The sequence below is a fragment of the Tinamus guttatus genome, unplaced genomic scaffold (genome assembly GCF_059628265.1).
Source record: "Tinamus guttatus ecotype Peru unplaced genomic scaffold, ASM5962826v1 Tinamus_guttatus_pri_ptg000115l, whole genome shotgun sequence".
In the NCBI taxonomy this organism is placed as follows: Eukaryota; Metazoa; Chordata; class Aves; order Tinamiformes; family Tinamidae; genus Tinamus; species Tinamus guttatus.
Window position 1 is genome coordinate 762,971 of NW_028288649.1, and position 27,284 is coordinate 790,254.

Consider the following 27,284-nt stretch of genomic DNA (forward strand, 5'->3'; position numbering starts at 1 on the left):
CTAGGCTGACTCAGTGACTCAAGGGCATATAAGATAACTCCAGAGTGGAGATACACCTTGCAGGTGTACTTAAAAAAAGACATAGCCTTCTACAAATGTGCCACAGTTTCTGTCCTTCCCTGAAACTTCTGGCTGCTCATTTCTGCTTTAGTCCCGCCTCCTTTTGTTGTGCTAAAACAACTCTTGGGACGGGTATGTGGACCTATGGACACTGACCTGATTGGAGTTGAAAATAAATAAATAAATAAATAAAAAATAAACAAACAAGCAAGCATATCTTGGGGAAAAGAAAGTGACAGGGACTCTAAGGAAGCGCAGGGCAAAGAGCTCTTCTTGCTCTGAAGCATTTCAGTGATCCTGGCAATGCAGTCAACACACATGCCCACCTGGTCAGGGTGGGTAGGCCAAGAGCGGTGGTAACGGCATGGATGCCTTCGGACGGCTTTACCTGTTCAGGCAGCACTTTGTGGGACCTCTTTTTAATGGTATTGCAGAGGACCCAAACAAAATCAGGAATGTAGATGTTAAAAAGGCATGTGACTGACTGTGGCTGCCATGCCTTGACAGCCAAGGGCTCTCAAACTGCTCATCCTCCTTGTGTCATGTCTCCTCCACACACATCTCTTCTTCATTCCCCCATGCACCTTGCCCACTCACTGCCCACTCAGAAAACTGTTTTGGTGCAATAATCCAAACAATAAAAACCCAAACACTGTCTTTTTTTTTTTCTGTTACAGTAGTTAGTCTCTTGGTTTGGTGCACTGAAATAGCAGAAGTCCAAGGAGCGGCAGGAGTACAAAAGACCTTTTGGTGGCAAGACATAACCCACAACAGAAAGAAGACCAGAAAGAACAGCAGCAGCACCATGGCAGGCCTAGGACATTGAGCCTGGGGGCATCAGGATTCATTTCTCTCATTCTATCTCAAGTCCTGCCATGTGTGTGCTTCTCAGCTCTTCACTAATGCACAGCATAAAGGTAGAAGGGAATGTATAGCATAGTACAGGTGGCCTTCTTTTACAACTGCCCTCACAAAGCCAAACTTGTGGGGCTAGTTTTTTTGCTACACACACACACACACACACACAAACAAACAAAAAATTGTCATGTGTGCAGAGTGTTCACTGGTATATGAAGATATTGGAAACTCTTAATTGGATCTTGACTGTTTTACCTAAACTAGTCAGATTTTCTCCTCATGGGCAGAAACATCAATAAATAGATTAGACCTGTAGACCCATCTATCTTTGGTAATACATTGCACCACTTAAAAAGAAAAAAAAAGAAAAAGAAATCTCAAAACTCCCCAAAGGTAAGCCACTAAAAAAAAAAAAAGTCTACAAGCCTGCTGTGTTGAAAGCTTACTACCCTCAACCAGGAATTACTACTAGGGTATAATTTGCTGAGCATTTCTTTCAACAACGGTGCTGGCTTAAGTAGCTCCCCTCCCAAATAGTTTTTAACCCAGATCAGTCTGCCACAGCTTGGCTCATTCTCAGCTACGAAACAGCACTACAGACACATTTGAAGGGCAAGGAGGGTGCTTGCCTTAGCTATGCTGCAAGCTAAAAGAAATGTGATAAAAAATGTGAATGCTATTTTGTATTGAAACAGTGAAGTGCTTTCACATACCTTCAGCAGTGGCAGAGTTAAGCCATTTCTAACTTTACTGTAAATTCACAGTTTACATCATCACATCTCAGACTGCAGGGCATGGCAAACCAACTAAGGGGCAGCGAGTCTCACACTGCTTCTCTTCTGATCTCTATGGGCATATCTGACCATGCCCATTCAGCATGTTTTTAAATCAGTTCAGTTCAGTGTAAATTTGCAGATGTCACTGTGTGTATACTTTTAAATTAGCTTAGGTCTATCTTGGATTCTAGTTTAATTCAATCCCTTAAGCAACACATAGTATACTCTATGCCAAGTTAACAAATGTTATTACTAGAACTATTTTAATTGGACTAGCATGTAATATGTGCCACAGATCGCAAAAGTCCAAAAAAAAATGTCAATACCAAAACACAGAGGATGACACCAGGAGCCACTGGAACTTCAGTGTTCAGCTGGTATTAGGCACTGGGGACTCAAAGCAGAGCAAACCATTAATCATACCAACAGCTAATGATGAACAAGAAGTGAGCGCTCAGCATTTGCTGGTGCAAGGGCTACTTCATTCTAAAGACTACTCTATCTTTGAGGAAAATCCATGGTATATTTTGTGCAGAACCACCACAAACCAATTTTGTTCCACTCAAAACCCTTTTGCTTTATTCCCAGTTTACTTTCTTGGAGGGAATGGAAGAGCGTGGGGATTTTCAGAGACAGCAGCAATTGATCTAGTCCACATGGCTGAACATCTCATGAAAAGCTCCAAGCACCGGCTTTCTCTCAGTGGAGCATAAGAAATTGTTGACTTCTTCAGGTATACAAGAGATTGACACTGACTGTAATGAACTAAGAGCAACTATTACTTGAAATCAAAAGCCTACTTGAAATAGTAACTATGAAAACATAACTTAATAGAGCAACAATCCAGCTGATCATATATTTTTGCAGTACCTTCCATATTAAATTCATGGAAAAACTTAGTCAGAATGATGAAAGTGCTAAGAACATGGGGTAAAGAATTAAGCTATTTCCAGAGCTCAGCTCTCAGTTTCCAAAAGTCACTGTCATTTGAAAATCCCCAGTCAGAATTAAAATAAAAGTAAAAATAACAAAGTAAGCTTTGCTGCTACATACACCATTACATACACTGCATTGAGTAATAGTGAATTTAAACAGTTATCAGATGTCACCACTAGATATCAGCCCTGAAATAATATCTAAATTCTGATGAGAAGAGAAGAAACTAGAACCACAGCCCTCCCCAAAATTTCATGGAACAAAGGGTACTTGTAACTTCTTACTTTGTTCTCACACCCCTCAACAGCCCACAGTCGGGGGAAATTAAAAATATATTTCCTATCTTCATGGAGATCCTATCCTAGCAGCCTAGGACATCAGGTATTTCCTTTTCTGTACTCCTAGTAGTAATATACAGACACATACCAGACTGAGAGGCAGAGAAAGAGTACAAGCATACAGAATGAGACACAAATGTTACAGTTTAAGCAGAATACTTACTCTGTGCCACTTTCAACCATTTGTGTTAGGAGTGAAATACCATCTAGGTTTATAAATTCTTGGGCAAATGTAACATCCCTTGAGTAGTTGGCTAAGTCTTTCAGTGCCTCTAACTTTGCATCCATGCTGGAAGACTGGATCCTCTCGTGGAGCTGCTGTGCATTTTGAGCCTCAAAGAGAAACAAAACACATAAAAACCACAGAAAAGTTTTCATTACAAAGGCAATAATGAATAAAATGTTAGACCTGGCAGCAACAATAGCCATATTTAGAAGCACCTTTCCAAATAGTTTAAAGTTAACAACCAAGAAACTTAAAGAAATGGTCATACTTAACATTTGCATTCTCTAAAACACTTAAGTAGCTCACATTCAGGTTACTTTTACAGAAGTATATTAACCACTTATTACTCCATTGTTATCATGAATAATTATTTGGACTGATATCCCACTGTGTCAGGCAAAATGCAAACATAACAAAAGACAGCCTTTGGCTTGAAGAGCTTATGTGTCATATCAATAAAAGTAGAAACGAAAATAAAGCAGATTGCCTCAGACACAATCACACTATAATTATGCCAGCATTTTTTTCTGTCAATGCTTACACTGTTTATGCACTTTTCATGACCTTCTACAAGAAAAACCCTATATTGTCCTAATTAAGTTACATTAATAGAGTCCAACATCATGCATTCTGCTCCTTCCTCCTCTTCCTCCGGATCTCTTTCCATTTTTGTTCACAGTTCAATTCAAAAATTCATATACTCTCTACAAGGAGCATAGGAAGTATTATTTTCCTTAAACTATGATAACACATATACATATTATACTAGTGGAGTAACTGTATATTAAGCTATTTGGCCCATTCATTCTAAAAATACAGGATGAAGCAGTGAAATAGAAAATAATACTGATGATAAAAAGCTAAAAAGAATTTTAAACTGCATATTAAACTGGTCTTCTGTTTAGCTGTTCAAATAGTTCAAAAATAAACTTCACATTTTAGATTTGGTGTTTTTACCGACGACAACACAGTATATTAAGTTTCAGTTTATAACTAGCCAATATTTTTGTTAGCAAAAGAATCTTCCTTGCTATATGCAGATAATTGCAAAATTTAATTTCCTAAAATTCATTTCTTGCCTGCACTGAATGAAAGGTGAATGAGAAGCTATGTGCTGATAGGAAACCAAATTAATGGTAAAGGCTAACTCAGAGTTACTTGCTCTGAGATCATGCTTTTTCTTTCTCAGTTAGAGAGTAAGAAAGATAGAAGAAAAAGCTGTGCTGACAGACAATTCCTTTTCTATTCAATAATGAATATACTTTTGCAGAGATGGTTGTCTCTGCACTTCAAGGTCCTCAGACAGCAGACTTGTTTTTGTAGAAAAGAGCATTTATACAGGGTAGATAGGAATAACAGCAACACTATGTGTTCTACCTGATTTTGATTACCTCACACTTATTCATTAAATGTTCCAATATCCTTTGAGATCAGTAACATTATTACTTCCCATTGTAGTGTCAACACCCGGTTTTAGCCAGAACCTACACGGTGAGGAATGTGTAAGGGGAAGAAATACCTTCTAGCTAATGTGGCTATGGTTAACATCTTCAGTTCAAGCAGCAACTAAAATAAGAGTTTGCAATGCTTAAAGTACTGGTTGTTGTAACCACAGCAGTTGCACGTCTATAGAAAGGCACAATCCTGCTACCCAAAAGCTCTTTCGGCCACTGTAAATTACCTACTCCCTCAGTTGGTTTGAGCTATAATGGGGAAGCAATGCTTTGCACATTCCCTCTGTCTCTAGGGAATGTCTGTCTACATGGTAATAAAAGAAAATTCTCTCAAACAAAAATAGGCTAATAGGCTAAATCATTTGTCAAAGCCCAAAGTAAAAAGATAAATAGATCCCACTATCTTCCATCTTTCAGGATAATCAAAAATACTTCTTCCAACAGTTTCCTTCCTTTACTTGCTCCACGAAAAGAAAAGTTTTAAAGAAGTGGTAATATGGTCTATTCAGCTATAAAAATTCAGAGCAGCCACTATGCCTACAAGAATCAGAAGATCAACTGTCAACTTGTAGGTCACCAAACGACCTCCTTTACTGAACTGTTTCTCCTCAGACTCCACACTATCATAACTCAAAAAGATACGCTGAGGTAAGTAATTCTCAAAACATTCCTATTTCTCAGAAAGCACTGAAAAATCCTGCCCAGGAATTCCTGGATTCCTGTTTCTCAGAAAAGAAACCCTCTGAAATGACCAACACTGCCAAGTCACCACGTTTCTCTGATTTCAGAAATGGCTGACAAACCTGGTTTCAGCTCATTAAGATCTGCTGTTTGTCCTCCTCCTCCGCTACCTGCTGTGGTTCTGGAGGGATTACCACTGACTGCCACCGTCCACCTCCTGAAGGTTACAATCCTTTAGCTCTTTGTAGGCAGCAGGTCCTTTGAAGGCTCTTGGACTTCGTGGCCACAGGGAGGAAGAGAATACCTGGTTCACGGATTGAGCAGCACTCACCCAAGCTGCTCAACCAGCAAATCTGAGGGGGTAAAAGTTGGTCAGCAGAGCTGTGACCAGAGAGAAGGGGAGGGCAATCTCATTCTGTAGCCCAGTGGCCAGTAAGGGAGAATTTGTGAATAGGGTGAGGGAAACATCCTCCTGGGACCTAGTTTAAATTGTATCTGCAACTGCTGGGCACTTCACCTCACACACATACACACTAACACCAGGCTACTAATGGTCAGGTTCATCCTTCTCTCTGGGCAAGACTGCTGCCCCCCGCATAGACACCAGGATCTGGCAAACAGCCTCTGCCATCCCACAGAGACTTGAGTACATATAAAAAGACAGGACTAATCCCACCTCTCAGCAAAACTGGAGAAACTCCAGCACAGCGACATCCATCACACACTCACCTATAGTGCAAAACAGCAGCATAAGCATGACTAGTCTTTTAATGGATATATGATAAACCTTGCAAAAGCCAAATATGAAACGCTGGTTTCTGTGAAGTCAACTTTGCAGCTTACAATGAGAAAACCAAACTATAAACCTAAATCCACTGGCTTGCCTCTGTACAGCAAAAAAAATAGAATGCATGCCTATCAGTTATAAGTGTTTTAACTCTGTTTCAAATACATAAAACTTAGAAGCATCCTAAACACGTCTGGCTATGCCAAAGCTAATGCCCCAAATTGTCAGAGGACTGCAAGAAAAAAGAAATCGTAAGGCTTAGCCAGCCAGAAGCTCCACACAGCAGGACTTCATGTACATTAAATGAGTTTTGCAAGCCACTGCATCCAGTAAACTACGTTGCTTTTATTCTTGGAAGAAAAAAAAAAGAACTGATATTGGCAGAGCAGACCTTGATTAAAGGGGTAAACAAATATTTGCCTCAGCAAAAATTGTGTCTCATGAGTACGTGTCTCATGAGGAACATAGCCAAAAGTAATGTTGGCTGTTGTCACAAGTGCCTGATGGGTGAAGACATTGCTTCAGTGTATTCATTGCTTCAGTGAATACCATGCAGTTCTCGCAAACCTCCTAGCTCTCGTTGCCATAGCGCTCATACGTGCTTATGGAATGTACAGCTCACTTATGACTGCATTAAAAATGAAACCCAGATGAAACATGCTCCGAGTGCTTACCAGGGAACTATTTTAATGATTTACAACCCACCGGTGGATGGACAGTAGAATGCACAAGTTATTAAGGTACCAGAGGAGCTAGCCGCCATGCCTCTGCTCCTATTGAAATAGCATTCAAGTAGGAACAATAAATAAATATATAAAGCCTTCCTATGGAGAACCATTATGAGAGAATTAACAGAAATGTGGTTGCTCAAGTAAATGAAAGACAGCATTAACTGCTTTCACATTCGGAAAAGAAGGAAGATGGGGAAGCTTGCAAAATGTGTGCTGTCAAAGCCGGAGCATTTCAAAAGGTTCTCAAGAGGCATAAGCTGTGGGCCTAGTCTTAAGTGACTTGCTCCAAGGACAGCCAGAGAAGGCTAGCCTTAAGTAGTGCTTAAAAGGAGGAGCAGCTTGATGAGATTGTCAGCTTAAAAAGAAAAGTAATGACCCAAATCCAAGATGTGACTTGCTCAGAGACTCAAATAGCCTTTTGGAGGTCGGGAATCCCAAGATCATCCTACAAGGGATTCTGCCGATCAGCTCATCATTTCCTTGGCGTCAAGTACTTTGTGCATCAAACTTTGAAAACTACTTATTACACTAATGCACATAGGGTTTCGGTACAGAATACAAAATACAGAGAGCTGTGGCAGAAGGGAAGACACAATTCCAAATGATACCAGTATTAATGTTCTATGGAAGAAATTTGGGCTGTATTGATTTCAGCTGTCTGTAGCTGTTCTACCATTATGTGATCACAGTTTTACCCCTATTTTATTTCCTTTTTGTAAAGGATATTTTGGTCTGCCCTGTAGATAAGTTAGTTGCATCATTCATCTTTCTGCTAGAAAAAAGGGTGCAACAGTAAAAGGGGTGCGTCAGTTACTAACAAACACGATTTCACGTCAAATAAGTTCACTTGTATGGTTTAATTTAAATCAGTGGTGAAGGAAACTCACTTTAAGAACTGCTGTGGTGGTTTAAACTATTACTTTCTCACTTGTTACTGCCACCTCACCTTCAACTCGGTGTACTTCAGAAAATAATGAAAGAGTGGATGTGCCACATAATCATCACACACAAGCCAAGTTTAACAAACCCAGTAAGACTGGCTGGCATCTGATGCCAGCTAAGAAGCGAGATTCAACTTTAATTAGTAAAGGCATTAAGTGATATTTACAGTGATACTCAGCAAGCACAACTTCAATATTTAAAACTCTGTACAAATAATACACAAGGCAGTCCTGTGGAATTGCTATATCTAGCTACGGGAATAGAAACAGAGGAACGGGGAAATGGTCACATTTGGAGACATATTAATGATAAAAAATGAATGAATGAAATTAAATGAATGAAAAAAATGATAAGCCTTACAGATATTTGCACGTATGTATTATTAACATGTACCTAAGAGTTTATGCAGGCAGTAGCCACTTATGAATATTTTCAAGAGAAGGACTGATTATATTTTTGTCTCATTTCCTTTTTTTCTTACCACTCACAATATGATTTCAGAATTCTGTAAACATGAGCTTAAATCTTTACCTATAAAAAGACAAAACAACCTCCCTTCCCACATCTTCCTCCTGTATGACTTGTAAACATGTGTCAAATTCATTTACTGATTTCAATGATCAGTGCTTCTATTATAGTTCTAATAACAACTCATTCACAATTAGCAGATACACATAATTACAACCACAGGCTTAATCTGCAAATATTTTTGCATTTGTGGAGCTGTATAAACATTAAGTCAGTTAAGCACAGATTTAAGCAAGCAGAGATTGAAGATTCCAGCCCGGACCCCCAAATTCTTACTTATTAAAGGTAGAGGATTTAGACACGTAAGTAGAGATGAGTCAAAAAGAACCTATAAATCCTTTACATGTGAGCCGTAAGGACAGGTATGATGAGAAAACAAGTTGCTCAAGTATATAAAAGCATCCAGGGAAAATACTATAAAGATTTTCAGTGAAATACCTCTGTTTATATATGTGGTCGTGTTCGAACTGTTAATACAGCTGTCTATAAACAATTTATGGATTGAGAACTCAAGCAATCTCCAACCAGGAGATGAAAAAGTTTATGTAACAAAAACAAATAATCAGGCACCATAAACATTGCATTAGAACAAGTTAGATATTGACTGAACATTTGAACAGTACAGTTCATGAACAAGCCATATTTTCCCAGCTATGCAAAAAGTTACTTTTGAATAAACATCTAGAGCTCAGAAAATCGATTCTATTTGAAAACCATTGAGAGCCATTCTGTCAGCTGAATTTTCCCCGTATTTTAGTTACCTCTCAAAATGATTAGTCATTAGAAGGAGGGTTTGCAAGATCTGATCAAAAGAAATCTACAGCTGCACAGAATAAAAGGTACAGTTTTGCTTGCTGCATTGCAAGACCAAACTGTCCTTTTGGAACAGTCTCGCATTCAGGAGCAATTACAGCTCATTTATACACCTACCGCCAACCACTGGAATAGGGGTAGCGCAAAATAGACAATAACAATCTGGCATTTCACTCTCACATACGTTTAAAAGAAAAAAAAAAAAGAAAAAAAAACCCATGTTGCACAAGAAACATATGATGAGCCCCTTCAGAAATGCAAGTGGACAAAGGGGAAAAATAGGTCATGGAAAACAGTAAAAACACGACAGCACAAAGAATTGTTAAGAGTAATGACAGGAGAGTAAAAATAAGTAAGAAAGATGATATAGTGAAAAAGATAATATGAGAGAAATTTAATCTGTACTCAAGTTACCTAGGAAACAGAATGTCTGTGTGGAGAGTGGTTTATAGGGGGAAGGAATAGCATTGTTTAGAAAAAAACAGACCTTCATAGAATCACACAAACTTTGCAAACAGAATTAGGGAAACAAAGAGGCAGTTCAAATTCCCACCGGACCCAGTGACTGGCAGTTGTGAAGTTTTAACTCAAAGAAATTTAAAATAGACACGTTATAAATCTTCTAAGGCAAGCATTTATAATGAATTTAGCAGTGCAACATAGCTGTAGCTTTGCTAATGCAATGTCACAATGATTGAGAGAAGAAAGGGCTCTACACACACACACAAAATCTAAATTTTAGATTAAAAAAAAAGTGTTAACACATCTAAAGATTTGGTGTTGGATTTCTAATCCTAATTTATAGAAGCATACCAAAATTGCTGCCTGTCTTCTAAATGAAACTGTTTTTTCCTTTTTTACAGCATCTGCTCTGGGTACGTGAGGAATATGAATCTGAAGGCTAGTGACAACAGAACTCCAAAAGATCACATCTCATCCTTCTCAACCAAGCTTCGGTGTAAAGATTCAGTTAAGATTAGCAAAGCATTTCAGGTATATGTAATCTTCAGAATCAGTTAGGATTATCCCTCACAGCCCCTCCAGCAAAAAATATTTCCTCAAAAGGCTTTTTGAGTTCAGGACACACTTTTGCCCACAATAGGAAGGAAACAGGCAGGTTATGGCAACTCTGGAATTACAAGGCCACATCTTGAGGAATCATTCTAATGCTTCAGACAACCTGCACATGGCTCTTCTTCCCTTCTTTACTTCTTCCTCTCCCTCCTTTCTAATTTTCCTGCCTCTCCAAAAGACAGCTTTGGTGTGATTTTCATTTTCTGAGAGAAGGAAGGAATAGTCTCAATCTTAACCTGATGCAAGATAGGAAAATGAGAGGGAGAAAAAAAAAAGGAGGGGAAGGGGGAAAAGCATCTTAACTTTTTCACAGGATGAGAGAATCATTTTCCACCCAGCTCTTGCAGCTAGGAAGGCATCTTCCCCATTTTGCAGGCATACATATCATGTAGTCTGTTCTTTACATTATCTCCTCCAACTACTGTTGCTCTCAGTCAGAATTTCAGAGGAAAAACGGAAACAGATGGCCTGTTAGCTTTCAGGGTAAATGACAAGCCTTGTGTGGGTCAGCAATATAAAAACCACAGCTTACAAGCCTTTAATCTGCTATTTTAGGTAAGTCTATGATGACCACTTCAGTAGTACCTTAAAAGCAAAGATACTATTCTAGGATGGGCCTGTCCTACTTGATCTCTACAATTTAAAGAATGGAGATACTTTAATCTGGCACAAACAAAATCCATTCCTTTCAAACTGCCACCCAAATTACTCCTCTGATTTGGGGAAAAAAATGACAAAACAAGTTTTGTTGTTAAAGTTTTTCAAGTTTGATTATAAGTACTATTTTGGGATGAAGACTAGTTAGCAAACTGGCCTAGCTCATGACAGGACAGAAGAATAGTGCCTTTAGGGATATATCCATAACTGTAGGCCAGAGTGGTCCATAACTAGGGTAGCTACCCCTGTCTTGGCTGATTCAACACAAGGCAAAGGAAGGGAAAAAGCAGACTTCAGCAAAAATCCCACCTTCCTACCACAGCTGCTAGCAGGAAGCGTTAGAAATCCCAAGTTCGTCTCTGGTTTGCCGGTGACATTGTCAGCTCCCCAAGCGACGGCGCAGGCAGACAGAGGCACTTCCACAGCCGGGCCGCAGCACAACCTCGCTGTCGCCTTGCGCGGCACAACCTGCGGTGGGTTTGGAGAGGGGACGGCCCCCGGGAGCCACTGCTGCGCTTACGCAGCGGAACGATGCGGCCGGCTTGGACCACGCTGCCTTGGGATGAACCACAGATGCTGTTTTGATTTCATGAGGTCCCCAGCTTGGGCTAGCCCTTTCTCAGTGGAGTGGATATTTGCTCTTAAGCAATTCTAAGGGTTAAAGGAGTTGGTGCTGGGACTGTCTATTACTTAGGAAGGTCCGCCAACCTGGTTTTAATTCACAGGGAAGCGGTTTCCCATATGTTAGACTGCTCAGCTGACACTCAGCAAGCAGCTCTGAGGTCGCACAGATTCCTACAGAGCCATGGTCTTAAAGCAGTTTACTGTTATGGCTGTAAAGCTCTGTATATGACTACGAGGAAAAAATAAGATAAATGATAATGGGAAGTGCTTCATCTTTCCATAAGTGGTTTCTACTTCAATGTGCTTGCTGTTAAGAAGCTATACTTCTCACAGAATCATTTTGCAGACACAATCAAAAACAATGTGTGCATATATTTTCATATGCATTCATGACTTCTTCAGTTTCTGCTTACACATGAACGTGATTGCAAATCCAGCTACCTTCAAGTCCTACCTCTGGCCTACGTTTTAAGTTAGCTGGGAGGAGGAGTGGAATGTATTCCATGTCTGGAGGACTTGGGAGGTTAGCCGCATCATACACTTTTGTTTCTTTACTTTGAGGCTTGAATCCACTAGATGAATAGTGATCCATCCAAACCAACCTAGGGTCTCTGTGCAGCTTCTGTGATTTGCACATATCGTGGCAGTAACTGACCACACACTTTTAGTGCATTTAACAGAAGTCAAAAGCTCCATCTTGCCTGTTCAAATGAGCAGCAGAACAACATAGGCAGAACTTGCCCATAAGAATGTTTGAATCTGCAGAGGCTAAAATATAGAGGTAAACCATTTTAATGACATGGTACATTTGTAAGTAAGAAATGTGATCATAGCAGCCCAAGACATGTGTCCTCTGGGGTAATAAAGGCTTTCAGCACGTGGCAACAGTACTGCTCAGCTCAGCACAGGAACAGGCCATGACAAGGTGACCAGTGACTCTGTCGTGCTTTTGAAGAGCTGACAGGGAGGTAGCATTGAAAAAAAACACAAAACAAGAAAAACAGCAGAAGACTGACACCACGGTTGCTGCTTACTTAAACCTAAGCAGGAGGAAGGCTTTGACCAGAGCTGCCCAGTAGATCTCTTCTTGCATAACCATTACCCCTTTCCCTGATGGATATCCTCCCTGCATATCCCCATCAGCATATGAGAGAGGCTGCAATAGCGGCAGGTAAACACAAGTACCTTGGACATGAAAGCTGCCCCCAGTGGGAGAGAAGTGAGAGAGAGAAAAACATCCAGCTGTGCCAGCCTTACCACAAAATTTCACTCAATGGCACCACCCCTGCCCTGTAACTCAACACAACGAAATCAGCACATATATGACACCTTGCAACTGCACCCTCATCCATGGCAGAATGACTGTGGGATACAATGTGGCTATAGTTAAGAACAAAATCAACAATAAAAAGTCATCAGTCCATTGCAATTCTACTAATTAAATCTTTTTACTTTGGGAAGGCAGATATGAACAGAAAGGTAACTCACTGGAGATGTAGTTAATCGAAGGATTGCTCCGTTCTTTATCTCATTACGATTCTGAAAGAGAAAAATCCAAAAGGTTTTAAGTCTTAAAAAAACACAAAACATGCATGAAGAGAACCCCACTAAAGCAGCACAGTGCTTTCCCTTGCCTCTGTGCACAAATTTCTCCCTATTTACACACAGGTTAACATGTACACATGTTCCCCATTTAGGCCTGCTAACACTGTCCTCAAGCAATAGGTGGCTGTTCGTATGACATTTAACAGATTTGAACTGTTTCAAGAATGACTTCATATTTTTCAAAGTTTAGCTTTCACTGGCAACTTCTGAATATTTCTTTGAAACGTCCTACGTAGCAGACACAAGGAACTGGCCATGAAGTCTGGCTCTGATTTTGTGCTGCATAGTTGAGTAGTTTGTAAGTTTGCTGAAACCTGTCATTAAGCATCTGCAGCATTTAAATTTCATCCCTCTGGCTCTCCATTTTCTATAACAAGAACATGCTGACTTAAACCACTGGAACCAGCCACTGAACTCTACCACCACGACTCTGCAAAGTCAAAAAGCACTGCAGCTAAGCGCTAAGTAAAGTTCAAACATGCCCTAAGCTATTCTCCTCACGCTGCTGGCAGAAAGAGCAAGCATTAAACATTTCCCTTCGGTTAAACTTGCACAGGATGCTCAATTAAAATCAGGCTACAGGCAGATGAAAAGGCTACCGTGGTATAAGCCATGGTGGGCACATGCAGCGCACTCGCAACCTCATGGTGAGCGCCCATGTGCAGGGTCCTCCCCTGTGCCGAGTGCAGGGCCTCCTGCTCGCCACAGGACTGCATGTCCTCAGCGCAGCGCACGTTCGCACCTGGTTCGTGGACCCAGAACCTGATTCCTCAGAGGAATCCAAAGAATTCGTAACAGTTTGAGAGACATGAGTTAATCGCGTGTTTTAAATGAAAAATGTTCTTTTTTCGTGAAGCTGTTCTGAAGACCATGCTGCAGGCGTCCTGCAGACTGACATTTGGCCAAAAAAATCAGTCTGCATTTCTTTTCAGGCAATCCTTCCCAATTTCCTTTCATCCTTCCTGCTCCCAATCAGATGCATCTCCAATTCAACATGCTAAAAACAGGATGAGTCCTGCTTGAAACGAGGTCAAGCAGTCCCAAAATAAACTCCGTTACACTGTCTCTATCCTGGTACCCAAGTCCTCCATAGGATTGGTTCCAGCAATCCACAAGATCACCCTCCACCCACAAATGCTTCTTCGCTTTCACTGAAATAAGCTGTCAGACAACACAAGAGATAGAAGATATTTTTTTACAGAGCTTTGCTCAAATACACAAGCAAACCTAGCAGTCCCTCCCCAGCCATGCCACGGCCTCCCTGCCCGGGCACCACGTCTAAGGCACCTGCAGGAAGCCACAACAGGGCATCTGTGAGGTTTAATTTTATTCAGCACTGAAATAACTCACTTTGCAAATGGCTGTGGAGGCTTAGACTGTTACCACCTCCTGGCTTTGTGGAGCTGAGTGGAAGTAACTGCTCCAGGACAGTCAAACAGCTTTGGGTAAACCTACCTCCATCAACAGCTGGAAGCAAACCACCATCCGGTGTTGTGTTAGGCCAGAGTATCCACGCACACACACACACGCGCACACACACATACATACACACACACACACACACACTTCCATCACCTGGGAGGCAGCAAATCCCAATGCGCAACAGTATTAAATACAGGTAGGGAGCCGGGCAACACTTAAATTGCCCAAATCATATCCAAGAGCGAAGGCTAGATGATACTCTTTGGAAAAGGCTGGAGCTACGATAAATAAACCAATATTAAACATAAGTAAGAGCACTCGCACCAGTTTGTTTTTCAACAGCATCCCTTTCATGAGCTTCAAAGCAGCTCAGTTGCTCGTGTATTTCCTGCACTAACTAGCGCGAACTACCAAGTCAGCTACAAACGAGCCTGTGGTTTAACAACTCACTTCATTTGGGCACAGTAAGGATCTGTGCAAACACTCTCAGTCCACTGCAAACACAAGGTACTTGGCTTTGTGTGAGGAGGCTGCACTAACCACTGTGGTCCCAGGAGGCAGAGGACTTCACTCAACAGCTGAGGGCTTCTGAGAGGGGGTCTCCCCCAACTCCCTCCTCTACCAGCAGATGCATCTGTGGGTCAGTCTCGCTAGGTAACCCAGCAGAAAGCAGCACAAACAAGAGCAGAGAGGAGAGTTTTCGGGGGGGTCATATATGGAGACAGGCTCTGCGAGGGTTCAGCCCAGAGCTAACACAAGAAAGATGGTGAAACTACACAGCTGGGAGCTAAGTAGCGGTGGGGGAGAGGAAGCAAGGGAAACATAAGGAAGAATTTTATCTCCCACTTTTAGCAAGCTGTCCAAACAGAGCCAAAGTTACATTATCTTACAGTTGCTGAAGGCTGAAAGCAGGTTCCACAGCTTATTCAACTACACTAGGCTTGTCAAAGTTGAAGCCCTGACCCATAAAAAGATGGCCTTAACCTGAAGTAATGTGGGCTAAAAACAAGTCTCTAGTGATGCAAGAACACACTGCCTCTGCACAGGCTGAATCCACAGCCAAGCTCGCAAATGGAAAATACCCTGTTAAATAAATATGCTATTCCTCTATAGTCGGAGAAATTTAAAAACAAGGGGAAAGAGGGAAGCTGATAACATTTTATGAAGTTCTAGAAACCTTGCTGAAGTTAAGACATCACACACAGGAAAACAACAAAAGCATCTCCAGAGTGACTATATACCAGCAGGTTACACACACAAAAAAAAAAAGCACAGAGAAAAACACCTACACAGTACAGAGAAGCATTGCTAGTAGTTGTGTTTGGGGTCTTTGTAATTCTTTGCCGAAAAGCGGCTGAGACGCCAAAGCCTTCGGACCCAAAGCTCCAGCACACGTCAGAGCCCACAGCACGTGGAAAGCTAAGACTTTTCTCTCTCTAATCACACGTGGCCCAGAGTAAAGTGCACAACATACGTCTGTCTGATACTGCAAATTTAGTCACTGCTATCAAGGGAGACAGACAGCTAGTCTTCAAATTCTGATTTGGACAAAGGCTTAACAAAAACTGCCTGTGCTTTTTATCTGAAAGTATTCAGAGCATCACATTTCTAACACAGCAGGCTAACCAAAACTTGAAAAGGGTTAGCTGTTCCCCAATCAAAAATCCAATTTTGTTTATCCACACTAAACAATGACTTAAGCACCTACCAAGAAACAGTGCGTAAGCACATAATTAAGCCGATTTCCCACATTAGCTGCGAGACGCAGCATTCAGCGCGCCAGTTACTTTCAATTGCAACGTTTATACACAGCTAATCTCCTCAGTATTAGGGACCGTGTCCTGGGGAGCTCTCTCCGGGGTAAAGCAGCATGTTCCAACCCAGCAGGCTGGCTCAAGCCCTCCTGCTCTCCAGCACCTAAGATGGAAAACAAAACAAAACAAACAAAACAACCTTCCAAGACACTTTAGATCTGTTTCTTGTGTGTGTATTAGGTTTGCTGGCAATGTTCACTCTATAGACCTGCACTAGGAAAGCTCATTCTTGGAAAGTGAGGAAACTACCTTAACAGTGTTACCCAAAAAGAGACCTCCTAAAGAAACTCTTTGGGGGCAGGTGAACAGATTCTTCACAAACACCACTTGAAACTAAGACAGCAGTCATATTATCGACACAAGTAAGCCTCAGTTGCAATACTGTGTCTAACAAGAGTCTACACTCACAAGATGATTTTATTCTAACCGAACGTGCAGTATTTCCAAGCATCCTACTCCTTTCAAGCTGAGTTTTCACCATACAAATATGAAACACACGACAAAACAATATGAGCAGCAGAAAGTGGCTAGGGATGTTTGCTTCACACTCCCTTCGTAGGGCCCTGGGCCTCCCAGCTCCACGGGCCGGAGCTCCCTGAACCTCCGCTACCTGCCACGAGGTTCTGCTCCTTCTCAAAGCTTTGCTGTTTCTGCCACAGTTGCGGCAACCACCACCACCTTTTATTTTCTTTCTCTGTTTTCCTTTCCTCATTCCTTCTCTTTTCTGCTTTTCTAGTTTCCATTAACTCTCCTGGTTTCCAAAGTTTACATTTTCTTCCCAAGGCACAAATCCACCTTGTACTTTAAGTTCTGCTCATGGGAATGCTGCAGACCACGCTATTTGCTCCCATGAGTCTGCACAGTTATGTGTCATTAGGACCAAATAGCCTGGGGCATAGTCACTATTTCACCAAATTCACAAAGGGGTTTAGTGCAAAACCAGTTTGGAAGAGGAAAAAAAATAAGGGTAGATGGTTTCTTGTACTTACTTTCAAAAGATCCAGTAATTCAGAACTTTGCTGGAGACAGTCATGAAGAAGTTTCCAAGCAAGATTAAAGTTTTTTTCGTCATGTATTTGTCCTATCATTTTAATAATCTGTTATACCCTGCAAAATGCCTCATGACTCAGCTTGCTGTAATTGGTTGGACTGGAATGTTTTCCTAACATATTTGAGGAAGGCCTAGCAGCATTGGCTCTTGTGGTTAGAGCTCACTCAGCACATGCTTTTCTAGCTTTAGCCAGGCATTTTTCTTCACAGATCTCTCTAACCTGGCAAAAGAATAGCAGCTAAGAAATTCGAATTTCTTTACACATTTACATTCCAAAGCAATTCATTTTTCCCTATTCCTTATCATTATTATTATACTTTCCTCCAAGTTTACACAACAAAAAAAATAGAGCTCTGACATGCACTTTAAGTCTGTAACCTTTTCATCACGATGAATTTGAGCCAGTAGTAAATAAGGATAAGGAGACAGGAGACAGCAGATAGTGCTAATTTTTAAGTTACAATTCAGGAAAGAGATGCGGAATCCTTGTTGACAGATCTCTCTTAAATCGCTAAATGCTCTGCAGAAAGCCATAAAACATTGGGCATCATCACAAGCAGGACTGTGAACTAGGAACAGGACATCATTCTGCAACCATAGGAAAAAACCTAATGCATCCACATGCCAGGTGCTGTGCACAGTTCTGATCTTCATCTTATAATGAACACAGAATCAGGAAATGCAGGAAAGGGCAACTGAAATGATTGAGGGGATTGAGTTGCTGTCCTACAGGGCAAGGACTCTTCAGTTTCGACAGAAAAAGGCCAAGAGGAATTATGATCAAAGTCTACAAAATGATGACAGCAGTGGTCATGCTGAATTCAAACCCATTATCAAATTCTGCAAAATGAAAAAGGGGGGTTACTTGGTGTAAACTGTTAGAGATGGGTTTCAAAAACATAAAGAATACATCTCTCCATTGAGCAGGCAGGGAACTTCTTGAGCCTGCTGCCGCGGGAGTTGTGAAGACAGGCAGTGTCAACAGGTTCAAAAAAACACTGTAACATGAGCACGGCCTGTATACTAAAAGGACAAATTGCAGACATAACCTCTGCCATCTGAAGTGCAGGTATAAATGCTGAGGAAATAGGAAGTGAACGGATCACCAAAAGCAACTAGGTTCACAGCTTTAACTGGCAGGCTACTACCACAACAGCTAGGGACAGAATACGAGGTTAGCCTTGCCACTGGGCTCAGTAGGGAATTTGAGTCCATTTTTAGTCACCACAAGCTTTAATAAGGGAAAAGTCAAGAGAGGCACATAATTACAAACATTCTTTCTCTTGGCATGACAGGAATACACAGTTTTAAGGAAAAAAAAATAGTAGTTATTCTTGTGATATAATTCCTTTTCTGGGAATCTTCCAAACCTGCCAGGATGCCACCCTGTGCCACGTGCTCTAGGTGTCCCTGCTAGAGCAGAGGGTTGGACTAGATGATCTCTAGAGGTCCCTTCCAACCTCAACCATTCTGTGATTCTGTGAGTTGCTTGAAACACGGAGAATTTCCTGTATTTTTTTACATTAGAGGATAGCATTTTCCATTAAAAAAAGTAAAAGCTGGGAGTTTGCCTAATATTCCCAAGAGGAGGAAGGCTTTCTGCATACTTCTTACCTGCTCCTACTCAAGAATCACGGAAGCTAGCAAAAATAAATCAAGCTACATCTGTGGTTTGGTTTTAGGATATGCACAGACTAGTGAAACTAAACAGCTATGAAAGGACAGCTCCACATATACCATCTAGCATGTGTGCTCCCAAGACTTTCCTTGCATTGGATATGTAAGGAAATTATATATATTTACAAAATGCAGTCAGCCAGCTAATCTTAAAAAAAAAAAAAGAGAGAGAGGAGAAAGAGAGAGGAAAAAAAGCAGAATTGGTTCAAGTCATGGTTCTGACAGCCTCTGGAATGCTGGAGCAGGGAAAGAAAGAAGCCGAGGTGGGGAAACACCTCAGTCCTCAGCAATCCACAGTTATATGAGGTTATATGCCAGTGAAATTGGCCTACGAAAACTAGAATCTAAGAAAATGGCCATATTTTAGTTTTGCATTATTTTGCATCATCTTCAGGTGGAACGGTCCTTCGGGGGAAAGACCATGTCATCAGATATCACTTGCTTTGCAGAGCAGGGTGGTATTACACTGTGCAGACATCCTCCTTCTGATGCATCCAAAAAAAAAAAAAAAGTTACACACGGGTTATTTTTAAACTGGTTCAGTTCCCTAATCCAAGTTACCACACAGTCGCACAGACAGTTTTACCACTAACATGGACGGGGTGGGCAGACAACAGGCAGCGCCATCGTCCTCTGGTAAGCTGGAACATAAGAGCCTCCAAGACAAACATGAGGAAATGACAGGCGTAGCTGGGCGCACACTACTGCTGGTGAGCTCATGTGGGGAAATCAGAACGGGGAGCTGATACGAACATGAAAACAAAACAAAAACAACAGAAACCACCACTCCAAATGAGAAAAGAATTTGAGCTGAAGTTAAATCTCCGATCAAAGTCACTCAGCACCCTCAGCCACAGCAGAGCTGAGGGGTCAGCGCAGCGGCAGTAGCTCCTCAAGCAGACCCTGCTGTCAAAAGTGCCTAAAGACCCAGTCCAAGACTGCGGTTCATGGTCACTTTTGCCAGACCAAAGGATAGGTCACTATCATAAACACGAGTGTTGCTTTTCAGTCTCCTGCTCATTCCTTCCATTGTTTTTGTGTGGCATAAATAACTCTAGAACTACTTGGTGAGTCAGTGAGGGAACTAACTCAGCTGAAAATTCATCATTTTGGTTTTTATCCAGTTTGTAAAGGAAAAAACAGAACTAAGCAGTACGCTTCTAGCAGGAATAAGAGCCATCCCATTCTGCAAGGTTGAATGTGAAACCATATTCCGACCACACCAGTTCAGGGGAAGCCTGCAGGTACTTGCACCACTTGAAATTACTTCCCCCCGCCCCAGGGGGTAGTTTCTTCTGTAATAGCTTGAATGTGACATGATATCATTTAGAGAGAAGCAGTGCTTAACTTATAGCAATTAATAAAAAAAACAAAATCTCAACGTGCTTCGAGGAGCGGTGCATTTTAAACAGCAAGGGTAACCTAAGTCACGGAAATGTCCTGTTCTCCCGTGTACATCCTACTCCTATTCCCTTGTATTTTCCCTCCCTCTCCAACACAGACTAGACAAAGTAAAGCATCTCTTCCCCATTCGTGGCGGCAATCAACAGAGTTTGCCAACAAATTTATTCCACATTAGGCTAAGACACGGTGACATGTGCAACTAAGGAACATAACGGTTGCTAAAAGGGGAAAGTTTTGTTCCTCTTCCTCTTCCCTCCCTTTAACATTTTCCTGTGCCCAGCCCATTCCTGGCCATCACTCAAGGATCCTGCTTCACCCTCACATCAGATCTGGTTTTTGTCAGGCCTTTCACGGAGACAATTCAAGCAATTAAAATGGCACCAAATGATTCCTTCACCCTCTGCCACCACCAAATATTTGCTGCAGCCAGCACAAATGATACAGCAGGAACCCATGGGGAAAGGGAGAAGAAATCAGAGCTGTTCCCTTTCAGCAGCGAGCTGTGTTTGCTCACTGAATCTTGTGAAACCCTATCTCTGACTAAGGCATTCTTAAAGTAGAAAGGGATTTAAAGAGCATTTTTCTGTCAACCAAATTTGATGCAGATTACTTGCTATCAGTTGAACTCACAGTGTTTGTGGTGTATTGTACCTACACTTGAGTGCTGCAACAGAAAGAAAAACATTCAAGTAGGACCTTCCCTCTCTAGTTGATTACTTACGTGGAAGAATTGCAAACTAAACCCAGGAAGATAAAAGTATCTACAGCTTGACCCATATCAGCAGCCTTGGTGCAGAATTAAGGAACTAAACAGAAGATATTATCACACCCAATATTTTCAAAGGACATAAACAAAAGAACTACTAAGCTGTTCATGAAGGTGCCAGAAAGTATAACAAGTTGCCAAGACAGAATGGTTTTCTCTGGAAAATTTTGTATGAATCTAAATGGAAACCCTAAGAACCTGGAATAATTTGCCAGGAGAAGGACAAAAATTTGCTTCTTGGCATCACGGTCTGAACAAAGAAGGATTGAACTGATTTAGTGCTCAGATACTTGATTCTTCATGCACGTCCACAGGAGAAACATATTAATGCCTCCTAGTTCTTACTAGAGCCCACGAGGCAGCATCATCAGGCAGGCAGCCGCGTGGCCACCCTGAAGCCGCGTGCTGCCTGGACCAGTGAGAATCCCTGCAGGGCTCTGCAGGCTCCCAAAAAGCAGGCTAAGAAGTTCAGGGATGTGAGGAGGTGACCACACATCAAGTAGACAGTGGGAGAATGGGAAAGCTGGGCATAATCTGATTCAGATTTCAGTCCAAATACAGATTGTGATCTGCCATTTACAAAGTTTACTAACAGGTATATTGTAAGGAGTAATGCAGAGAAAAGGAACAGATCACTGCCACTCCCAACTTTAATGCTTTAGCCCCTATTCTCAGCTGCTTAGAAAGAGCCAGGTACTTCCGTGAATCAGAAACCTCCCCTGTTCAGAACATTTCCTTCCAACTCATTGAAATTCGATCAATCAGTGAAAGCAAATGAATACTAAGAACATGAAAGAAAATAGTTCAAAAAACAAACACACAAAGCCAACACTACAAGCACTTCACTTCTTGTCCTGCCACTGGCACACACTCCCACACAGGGAGCATACAGTGGGAATTTCACATGAATATACAATTACAGGCTGTATTCAACCAGAAATAGGTCACAAGTAAAAGCACCTTTGAGAGTGAAGGAACCTGAGTGACTCCAGGCAGGCACAAGGGAAGGGTAGAAGGACATCCCATCCACAAGCACGATGGACAGCTGAACAGTGGCAATGAAAGCAAAGTGGGGGCAGCTCCATTTGCAAACAGTACAAAACTCTCCAAATAAATGGAGGGAACTCAGTGTCTCTTTTCTTCCATTTCATGCACTAAGCCCATTAGAATGAAAGGGAAATGTGGGTGGTAGGAAAGAAGGAATAAACGTAGTCCTCAGAGCCATCAGATTAAAAAAAAAAAAAAAAAAAAAACCCTCAAGACAATGAAATTGTGACTGAATAAGAATGGACCACAGTCAATAAGTGAAAGAATGACATGTCCTTGCATTCCAAAGACAATGTACGAAATGGCACCAGTGCCATTATTGTGCTGAACACGGCTTGGGGCTGCCTCACAAAGCCCCTCAGCAAGGGCAAACTAAACACTTATTCCCCAGAGCCTGCCCTGGGAGATGCAAGGCTGAGTCTCCACACACTGGGCACAGGAGCAAAGCCAGCCCCAAGGTTGTCATCTCCCACTCCTCACTGCTCCCACCCCCTGCACTACACTTTATCACCCCTTCAGATGTGATAATAAATAAAATCTGAGGCTGTGCTATAAACTGGACATGACTCAGCTCCCTTCCACCATCATTTTGCATTAGGAGCCCAATCTTGAGTTAATAACAAGCCCTTTCAGACTGAAACCCCGTGGTGGGCGGTGCAGACACAATGCACTGGATCTGCAGGAGCCAGATTACGCAGCAGCAGCACAGAGATACCCAAGCTGTGGTCATCACCTCAGCGGCACAACACAGCACATATAATTGTAGAGCCATTTTTCTGTTGTTGTTCTCCAGATAGCCATTTTTCTGTACTAGCCTGCATTTGTCCAGGCTTTAGATTTATTACACCCCATTTACACTAGAGTCTATTCAGCTACAACCTGAACCGAATGAAGCAGAAATGACTTCTTCTGTCTCCGCTGCAAACTACCTCACACAACGAGATCCTCACTCAAGAGTCAGGCTTTCACATGCTTAAACTAGCAAGAAATACCTCTCCATTAATAACTAAGGCTTTTAAAACATGTGCATAATAATACAATTAAAATCAAAGAGATTATGATTTTAATATGATTTTAAAACACAGGCTTAAGCTTAGGTATTATGCCTAGTTGGTCTTTTGGCTTTAACTTTTTCTTTTTTTATTTCTCCTCTTTTTAACAATACTGTCAACATACATAATTAGAAATTCCCACTGCATTTTTCTCAGGCACAGATAGAGCCAAACAAGGGAGGATGGAGCAGCCTGGGGTACCTCTCTTGTGATGAGTCCCATCTCTAGTAGGCATGCCAGCTCACTCGCACTTGCTAAAGTTACACTGCCTGAAGGAATTGCTGCTGCTCCTGTAGAGGCACTTTTCCAAATAATATGGTCAGACAAAAAAAAAAAATAGTGGAGACAGATCTGCCTGGGCGTTATTTTCATTTATTTATGGTATGCTTATGGTATCATCAGGAAATATAGGTCAGCTACAAAAGATAAGAGTTCTGCATATGACAACCAAAACACAGATGCGCTGTTTGCCACCCAAAAATGAAAATGTAATTGTAAGCCATGTGTTGACAGTCTCACATTTGTAACATTTTCGCATCAAAGTCTCTTTACCAGTTACAGGATTTCACTAACTGCTTTTCTTTCTAGGAAACATAGCAATGTTTTTAAAAGGCATCTATACCTGGAAGGCCAAAAGTCAGCAAGCACCCAGAATACACCTTGAAATGACTGAAAAATATTCACAGCTGTCACTGTAGCAAAAGGGCTCTGCTCATCTCCTAGATTAGAGCAGTTTAAAGCAATGTGCACTTTAACGATCTAATCATTAGCGCTCTGGCTTCTTTGAAGTGTACATGTTTGTCCTCATCCCTGGTATTTTCATGCTTTAATTCAGAAAGCAGCAACATCTTAGTAGACAGTGGAGAAACGCATGTAGAAGGGGTGATGACCTATATGGGCCTCTCTTTATAGCCTCCATTCAACAAGCAGTGATAAACTGTGAACAACATCTACTAAGAGTCACAGACATCTGAGTAATACTGGTGGCATTTAGAGCTCCTCTCTTATTTATGTGACTCAGAGTCAGACACTCTACATATTTTCATCAGGGAATAAACAAACTCAAAGTCCTCTCTGCAGCACAATCCAAAATGTTCTAGAAGACCATCCTTTGAAGCAGAGCAGAAAGTGCCAATTTTCTCCAAAACTGCAGGGTCTTACCCACCAAAGGTGGAGGAAAAGTCTGAAAAGCTCCTCCAAATATATCTGGACACATTCCTTCAACAAGCCAGAATATTTGCTCAAGCTTGGATTCTTGGAAACAGTCACTGGACAATTTGAGTTTAAAAGCCAAGAGACAAGATCAATTGTCTCTAACTTATTGGAAAATGTTGTGTCACAATTCAGGGCAATTAGCAAAGCAGTCTCACTCTTTAAATTTGGGTGGAGGAAAAACACAGCAGCCAATAATTACTTCAACAGCTTGCCTTGTGGTGGCCTTTGAAGTGTCTGTCAATTGAAACTTGAAAAGAAAGGAAGAAAAAACACAATGGAAAAAAGAAAGATCCTGAAATAGATTCTGACACTTTGAGAGAGCTGTCTGGGTTAACAAATAGTAAAATGAAAAAACGAAACTGATGTATTAAATATATATATATTTATAATATAAGCAACCATTCTAGCTGTCTTGTTAAACTTAGTCATTCTAAATGCTTCACTATGTCTAAGTTCCCTTTATGTTGGGGATAAGAACTACAGCAAGAGAAAAGTTAATTCATGTCTCAGCTGAACTTTCATTTCTAAACAGCTAAACAACTTCTAAACAAATGTTCTGGAAAAAAAGAACACACAACACACACACACAAACAGACACATGAAGACTCCTCAGCTTAAGCCAAAACTAACACTGGTATCAACAAGACAGTAACAAGAGGCATCTACTTCTGCGCAGCTAACTGCAGGTCTGTTTAGGTCAAAATCCACTGTGGTTAGGGCATTTTCATGCTGATTTCAGCAGGTTTTAAATCACACTCTTTTTAGTTGATTACAAAGGTACCTCTGCAGCCTTAAATCGTACAGCCCTCCAAACAAATTAATCTTTGTTGTAGTCCTAGTGATTTGAGCAGTAATGCTAGGAATGAATGTATTTCTTGATCTTATTCAGATGAGCATGTCCCATTCAGACTACACATTCCATTTTTATTACAGCTGCAGTCTTTTTCATTACTTTCTGTGCTGAAATCATTGCATCATTTTGTGAATCACCAATTGCCAATGCTGTCTGGGGACAGCAAAATATAAACCAGCATAGCACACATAACTGGAGAAGGACAAGACAGCAGGAAGGAAGGAGCAGCAAAACTTATGCAGTCCTTGAAACTCTTCTGCTTCATCAGCCAAGGCGGGAAGTGACAGTGCACTAAAGTTCTCTTCAAACATCAATGAGTCTTTCATGTTTTACATATTTTAATATCCGGGACACCACTTTTCAGCAGAATATTAAACAGGCACAAATACCAGAGCCGAAGGGCAGAAGTCTGATCAAACCGCACAGACATGACAGCCTTGACATTTTCAAACTTTAGTTTTGCCTTTCAGAACAAAACAAAATACTCTTTAAAAGCCAAACAAGTCATTGTTAAGAACCAGACTTTTCTTAACCTCAGTACTGCTAACTTCTTCACCCTTGCTGATGCTAAACATAAAAGATCTGTAAACATTATGAAGTCCAAGTCCATTACTGCCATTATGCGGTACAATGGAAGACTGAATTTACTATTTTGTCTCACACTCTTCAACTTTGCATTTTTACCAGTTCCAGGTCCCCTATACCTACTGTCCCATCAGCATCACATTACAAAAGTACGGAGTATTTTCCACAGATTGTAATAAAGAAAGAGTTAATTGAGAGATAATATTACTTATACTTTAAATTAATTTGGTCCCAGCTATAAAGATTGAGTATCTGCACTGCAGTACTTTAGGTCAGCCCATTTAGGATAATAGTAACACTAGAACTTTCAATTCCATGTAAAAATCTTAAATCCTACTATGAAAAAAAAAACGTATCAGCAGTACAGTTAAACATAAGCATAGCTCAGTGGCAGATCTGTAGGAACAGCATTATTGCTACTATTAACGAAGACGGCGGCTTACACCACAGGCAATGTTATTTAGCACTGACCGTACAACTTCAGTATTAGGTGCTAGAAGGATTAGCCTCTACATTACGAGAGCTTATTTTGCAAAGAACTAAAATCTGTATTGATTTTGCAGCCTTTGAATTTTCCACAGATTTCCCTGGCAATGAAGTAACTTTAAATTTTAAATGAATTTCTCTAAATTACTTATTAGAGAGAGAGAGAATAGCACTCTGATATTTCAAATGCACTTTGGCAAGTGCAATTACTTTATCACAATGCTTCCATATGGAGTTCAGATAAAAATGATGTAAAGATGATTCATTTCAATCTGGCTGGTTTAGTACTGTAAAAAGACAGCAATATTTTATATACGTTAACTTTAATAATTGTGGCAAGCACGCTCTGATAGACTGTGCAAGTGTCATGCTGAATGATTTACCTACCTTTTCTGTGATGTAGAAATTGGAACTATCAGCATGCTGCAGTGCATATTGATCATGATTTGCAAGAGACCACCTTGGAAATACAAAAATAAAATAAAAATCACAAAATGAAATATTAAAATAATAATAATAATTCCTACATCCTTTGCATAGCTGGTCTTTACTAAGATCAAATAAGTGTGTGCCACATCCATGAGCTGCATATATATTTATCTATTTATATACTGAAGCACAGGTTGCAATGAGCTCCAGAGTTTAAAGAAGAAACCAAAAAGCATGCTGATAAAAGATAGATGTAAGCATAGATACAGTATATAAAAAAGATACTTTCCCATTTCCATATCTGTAACTGAAATTCCTAAATTTGTCCCTGGCCAGCAAGAACTAAACAACATAAATACATTTCTTCTAAGACAAAGCTTTATTTTTTTTTTC

The 27,284-nt window shown here is 40.9% G+C and overlaps 1 protein-coding gene across 3 annotated transcripts in view; it reads right to left on the reverse strand.

The window, feature by feature from the left end:
* Positions 1 to 27,284, reverse strand: part of ELMO1 (engulfment and cell motility 1) — a 242,464-nt gene that overhangs the window by 201,586 nt on the left and 13,594 nt on the right. For 2 of the 3 annotated variants that reach the window (XM_088521091.1, XM_088521090.1), the window contains exons 3-5: positions 26,850 to 26,922; positions 12,974 to 13,024; positions 3,132 to 3,301 (exon numbers count right to left, since the gene is read on the reverse strand). In XM_088521091.1, the coding sequence (XP_088377217.1) occupies positions 3,132 to 3,301; positions 12,974 to 13,024; positions 26,850 to 26,922 (294 nt within the window). The remainder of the gene's footprint in view (positions 1 to 3,131; positions 3,302 to 12,973; positions 13,025 to 26,849; positions 26,923 to 27,284) is intronic. The other variant, XM_088521092.1, reaches the window with a different exon arrangement.